At 32.0% G+C, this 6,381-nt stretch overlaps 1 protein-coding gene across 1 annotated transcript; it reads right to left on the reverse strand.

Annotated features, from left to right (window-relative positions):
* Window positions 1–2,986: 2,986 nt before the first annotated feature.
* LOC145092154 (secoisolariciresinol dehydrogenase-like) lies at window positions 2,987–4,971 on the reverse strand. The gene is made up of 2 exons (XM_079030069.1): window positions 4,825–4,971; window positions 2,987–3,876 (listed from the first exon to the last, which is right to left on the reverse strand). Exons 1-2 carry the CDS (start codon window positions 4,842–4,844, stop codon window positions 3,081–3,083), a joined length of 816 nt encoding a protein of 271 aa, XP_078886195.1. The 5' UTR covers window positions 4,845–4,971; the 3' UTR covers window positions 2,987–3,080.
* Between the last annotated feature and the right edge of the window lie 1,410 nt (window positions 4,972–6,381).

Raw genomic sequence — 6,381 nt, forward strand, 5'->3', positions numbered from 1 at the left:
CGCGTACGCCCCACGTAGATAGCCAACGCCCCACGTACCGAGTCAATGGTCCCGTTTTTCAGTCAACGCGAGACAGAGTACGCCCCGCGTACTAGAGGAGTATGCCCCTCGTATGCCATCTGTTGGGCTTTTGCGATTTGGGCTTCAAGATTGGGCCACCTTTGGGCCAGTCGGACTTGGGTCTTGCTGGACTCTCTGGATAAGAGCACTTTGGGCCAGTTTTGGTAGTGAATCCTTAAATGAGGCCCAATTAGGGAGTTGGGCCCAATTTGGAAAATTGGGCCAATGATGGGCTTTGTATATGGGGACTTTTGGATAATGGATTTGATGGTTGGGCCTTGGCCCAAATTAGAGAAAAGGTAAAATGGACTAGGTATACCTTTAGTCAAGATTGATATCCTATGTGTTGACTTAGTGTTTTTTATTTTGGATAGTTCGGGATTTTCGGTGAGACAACGATTGGAGATTTTCAATCCAGTTCAGCACTACTTGCGAGGTGAGTTCTCATCACTATATCAACAGGGTCTAAGGCACCAATGTCGGCCCTTTTCAGATTTGTATACGGGTTATTGCATGATATGATTATTGATTTACATCCTAGTAGTTACGATCGTGATATGCTTAGTGACCTGGTTAGGACGATATATTTAAATGTATTTCAAGTTGTTCTGGTGAAAAAGAGAAGGGCATGATGCGGCTGTACTCGCATCTATTATTTGTTTTGAGACATCCGCTAACTATAATTATGTTTTCATGACGTTTGAAGCAAATGGATATTAATGTTCTTTCTATGAAAATGGTTTTATGGTTGTTATTATTGACATTTTAAAAGAAATTTTTGGTTGAAATATTGGGACAGTGAAACTAAGGCATAGGTGAGGTTCGTTGTGAACCTGTTACACCATGTGGTGAAGGATTGGCGGGGTTGGATTGTTCGGTCCATTTCTACAACCGAGCTAGAGCTCATGACTTAGGAGGAGTTTAGGATGCGTTTCAGGGAGTAAGATGTTCCCGCGGAAGAGATTGAGCGACTAAACAGAAGTTACTGGCTCTCAAGGGGACTACTGAGTCGGTGACCGAGATCACCAACAAGTTTATGGAGAGGCCTGCGAATCAGATGATGAAGATGCCCCTTTACTCCGTTTAAGTAACTTCCTTGATTTAGAATATCATAGTATTTTATAACTAATGACAATATTATATATCTAATTAGATGTTTTCTTTTTACATAAAAGAACCTATGAGGACTTTCATTGAGGACTACATCCATGAATTCCAACCACAAATTGGAGAACATATGAACTGGGTAGTCTTTTATAAAACATAAACCAATAGAAAACTCATCAAAAATTTTAACAGACCTTAAATGGTAATGTCTAAATGGATACTGTTTCAGAATCTCAACTATACCCTTTTGGCATTAAAAAAACATAATAGAATATAAAATCAAAAGCATGTAAGTACACAACACATACCGTGAATCTTCAACTTCAACTTCAACATAAACAGGAAATAAAATATTGTAGGGAGTATTGAGACAATTATGATGAGTGAAACTGTCGATACTTGAAGAGTAACCAAACCTATTAAAACTTACCAAAAAGATGTTGACAAAAGCCCCTTAAACGTAGTCGTCATCGAAACAATAAATCATTATATTCTTCGAAATTGAAGAACTTGCAATCAAAATCATACGAAAATGATACAATTTTACAAAAACATAACCTTGGTTGTATTCCAAGAACGATGGACGCTAAAGAAAATTTCCGTTAGAAGTCTATGAGGTAAGGACTAACAGATGAAAGCAGCAGTAGCAGGAGGGAAGACAACATTGCAACCCTTCTGATGGAAAACGCATTGCAATTAGCATGGTGGTTTAGCAATTGGCGAGAAAAAAGATGAAGATGAAGATGAAGGAAAGGATTGAATGTTTGGGATTCAACATTGGATAAGATTTGATTCGTGATTTACTTGGATTAAGTTGAGGAGTTTTCTGATTTTCTGGGATTGATTAAAGATTTGGTTAAATCTACAATTTTAATTGATAAATGATTTTGAATTTACATTTCCTAATTTACAGGGACAGATTTTGTATATCTGTAATTTAAGTTTAAACAAAAAGTTGCAGGCTATAAGACTGAAAGGCAGACCCGTAGCATTAAAATAATTTTTTTATTAGAGAAGAGATTAAAATAATAATAATAATTGGTTGTAGTTTTTTCATATATCCCTGCTTGTGGGCTTAAACTGTGAACGCCAGATGGGTTTCTTCCCATAATTTATATGATGTTTTATTTTTTATGGCTGACTAAAATCTTTGGGTTTTAGCCCAAGAACCGAAAAACCTAATTCTAGCTAAATAATTTTCTACAGATTATACTCTATCTGTCCACCCAAAAAACACTTCTTTAAATTCAATATAATGATCCAATCCAAAAACATGGTTAGATCTTTTAAAACCCGAAAATCGCAAATAAATTTCAATTCGATTGAGGACGCGGGATTCATCAAAATCTGAGCAAAAACATAATCAATCACTCATATCATAACAAAATCAAAGTTTCAAAAAAGGTTTACATGCAATTCAACATAATGTCGTTGATTACAACCCCTTCCTCTTCTTCAATTTCTAGTTTCTAGGGTTTCTAATCGTTTTGGATTTCTATCCCAATGATGTATGCACTATGCGATGTTAAAATTTCGCTCCAAAATTATCATCCACGAGTGACTATTTTATCGTTCAATGTGTAACATAATATTATGTCATTCAAAATTGGGTAGTATTTTTTTAACAGTACATAACAATTTATGATTTAAATGATTATACTGTACAACTATATAAAACATAATTTCTTGTGTATGGCTAAAAATGTTGTGTGCGGATCATTTCATGAAGCCAAATCATTTTGTGTTGATTACAAAGATAAATGTAAAAATAAATTTAGAATTTAATGAGGTAAATAATAAACTTAGAACAACATGGTCATAGGCTACAAACTCTGTTAATTATAAATAATGAATCATACAGCCACATATGTTTGTCTTATTAAAAATATTAAAAAAACACCAAACTTCTTAACTTAAGCGGCCTCCTCGGGATACTTAAACATGTTGAAAGAATTATTACAATAGCTCAATCCACCATCAACAAGCATATTTTGTGCAGTTACATACTTAGCCTCATCACTAGCCAAATAAAGGGCAGCATATGCAACATCATCTGGTTTATGTGTCACACCCTTAAGGTTCGCGACTCCATTTATCATATTCTCAAAAACCTCCCTTTCAAGCCCGATGAAATCAGCAGTCATCGGTGTAGCAATTCCAAAAGGTGAAACACAATTGACTCGAATGCCAAATGGTGCAAGCTCAACAGCTAGATTCCTAGTTAGACCAACTAACGCGTGTTTTGAACACGAGTAAGCATGACTAGCCATACCACCAAGATGTGAAGTGAGGCTAGATGTTGTTATAATCGAGCCCGATTTCTGTGGAACCATAACCCTAGCCGCATGTTTCATGCACAAAAAGGTGCCTATGACATTGACACCAAGTACACGTTCAATGTCCTTTTTCTCATTGTCCATAATGCGTGGCTTGAAAGCATCTGCTATTCCCGCGTTGTTGAACATGATGTCAAGTTTTCCGTAAGTGGCGACTGCAGTATCGATGGTGTTTTTGACTTCTTCTTCATTGGTGATGTCGCAGTGGATGTACATTGAGTTTGATGAGCCTATTGCCTCAGAGACTGCTTGACCGAGTTGGTCTTGGACGTCTGCGATGATGACTTTTGCTCCATGTGCGGCAAAAAGCTTTGCACAACACTCACCAATACCACTCGCTGCTCCGGTTATCAATGCTACCTTTCCTTCTAGTCTATATCAATTGTATAATAATGTCATATTCACAATATTCTTGAATGCTAACTTACATTAAAATAAAACAAATCTATGGTTGATTAAATTCAAGTAATTTGAGTATATGACTTACTTTTTGATCGGATATTAGACAAATTGTGAAAATTCCTAATGTAATTAACTCGCTTATCAATTTGTGCAATGAATGTTATTTTTTAGTGATAATAGGAACTCACTTTTATGGCAAAATATTTATATTTTTTTTACTCGTAATAATAATATGTAACCATAAACTTGTAAGGCGTGCTTTATTTAGTATTAAAAACAATGTTCTTATATTTATTTTCATATGATAGCAACATCCTCACTTTTTTTATTGACAATAATCACTTAATAAAGTTTTTTGTCCGCTAATGAAAAAGTAATCTAACAATTGCATACTTTTTTTTACTGATAACACATATATTAATTTTAAGTCTACTTAAAAGCCGATATACTTATTTTATTTTATTTTATTTTATTTTATTATTATTATTATTATTATTATTATTATTATTATTATTATTATTATTATTATTATTATTATTATTATTTTATGTTTCATCACCCTTATGTGACAACTTGTTATTATCGAGTTTGATAGGTGTTAGCTATGATGAAACAACTCTAAAAACATAAATGAACAAATCTTATCATATTTAATATAGGACCGATGCTACATAAGATATTGAATACCATATATCATATTCTAATGATGTAATAAAACATAGGGAAAAAAAACTTTTCAGGCTTATTCAGTAGAATTAAAAATTTGTGATATAAACGATAAAGTCAGAGTACCCAATGTAAATTTTGTAAATTAACCCATAAAAATATATGGTAACAGGGTATTTTTTGTAGTTTACCTAAAAAATAACATCTATGAATAAAATCAAGTATTTGAATAAACAGTCACTAATAAACTAACCTTTTTGCAGGAATCGACATTTGTTACAGACGAGAAAGATATAGCTTCAGAGGAAGATGATGAATATCAAGATTTATTCTATTGCGAAGAGGAGACTGAGTGATCTGCTTGCTTTATTTGGCCTTCAGTGGCTCAAGCTCAAGTGTTATTATATAGTGGAGATTGATTGGCATGCTTATTTTGACCTTATGGTTGACCCCAGGCCCCAGCTGTGATTGTTTTATTTCATTTTTTAAGATTTAGAAAAAATGATTAAAAATCATAAGAACCGCTTATTACAATTTTAAAAAATACAAAAATATAAAAATACGTATATAATAACTAAACCAACTTTGTTTTCCTGACAATATTCCCAAATGATTTTCCAAACTCAAGAACAATCATTAAAGAAAACGTCTGGTTACTAAATAATGTTTTGGAAAATAGATTTCTAAAACTATTTAGAGAAAGCATATACTCCAATTAAATAATTGAATATTTTTTTCTTTTGTCAATAACAGGCTGCTGTCTCGAGATGCAGAAAAGAAATGAGAAAACTGTGACAAACTTTTAAAGGATTATAAAATGCATAGATCCCACTGAAAGATGCAAACTGTAGCATGGGTTTGGTAGGGAAACCAAGAAAAGTATAACAAAAAGATTTAAATAACATATATAATAAAATTTAACTTTTTTATATCCCCGGAAAATTATATATATATATATATATATATATATATATATATATATATATATATATATATATATATATATATACAGAGAGAGAGAGGCTTAGGTTATAATGTGGATTCGAAGTATTGTGTGGATGTAAGGATAGTTTGTGTGACAAGTGTTTTATTTTATATTAAAGTAATTGTTTCTACTTTAAAAAAAAGATATTAATTTTAAACAATTTATTAAATAAGAACGGATACCATTCTGGATACCATTCCATCTAATCTACCCTAATAAATGAAAATGACTTTGTCACAAGTCATTTTCTCATAATTTATTAGCCACATGTCATTTTGTCATAATTTGAGATATATTTATTTTCCACTTGTCATTACTTTAATTTTCATTTTCAATATATCATTAATTTGGTTTCCATAAATTAAACCTACCATTAATTTTAAATTTTAAATTTTAAATTTCAAATAAATTTACGGTTTAAACCTTTATGTTTAACATTTTGTTATAATTAACCTGTATACTACACAATAAATACATAATTTTTATTTCTTTATTTTTTACATGTTTTTTTCTCATAATTTTCACTTATTTCAATTTCAAATTCAAATAAAAATTTTATTTAATCGTTCGTACTTAACATTTTGTTTTAATCAACCCGTATAATATACGGATCTCACAACTAGTTAGAAAATATATGGATTGTTTTGTAACAGATTTTGAGAATCCCCAAATTAACGGAAGCAGAAGTTACCTTCGTCTTTATCATAGCTCAAAGTTTCTTACGATTGATTATACTCAAGAAAGAAGAACCAATTTCGTAAAAGGTATTACATTTGTTAATCCTTTTTTATATGAAACTTGATTTTTCGAAAACGATCGACAGGG

Source organism: Lactuca serriola, chromosome 1 (genome assembly GCF_051521515.1).
Source record: "Lactuca serriola cultivar US96UC23 chromosome 1, Lser_US96UC23_V15, whole genome shotgun sequence".
Lineage (NCBI taxonomy): Eukaryota > Viridiplantae > Streptophyta > Magnoliopsida > Asterales > Asteraceae > Lactuca > Lactuca serriola.

Coding starts and splice junctions, on each gene's coding strand:
- LOC145092154 (XM_079030069.1), bottom strand. CDS start 4,844: ATGTCGATTCCTGCAAAAAG. Junction 3,877..4,824: donor ATGTCGATTCCTGCAAAAAG/GTTAGTTTATTA, acceptor CAATTGATATAG/ACTAGAAGGAAAGGTAGCAT.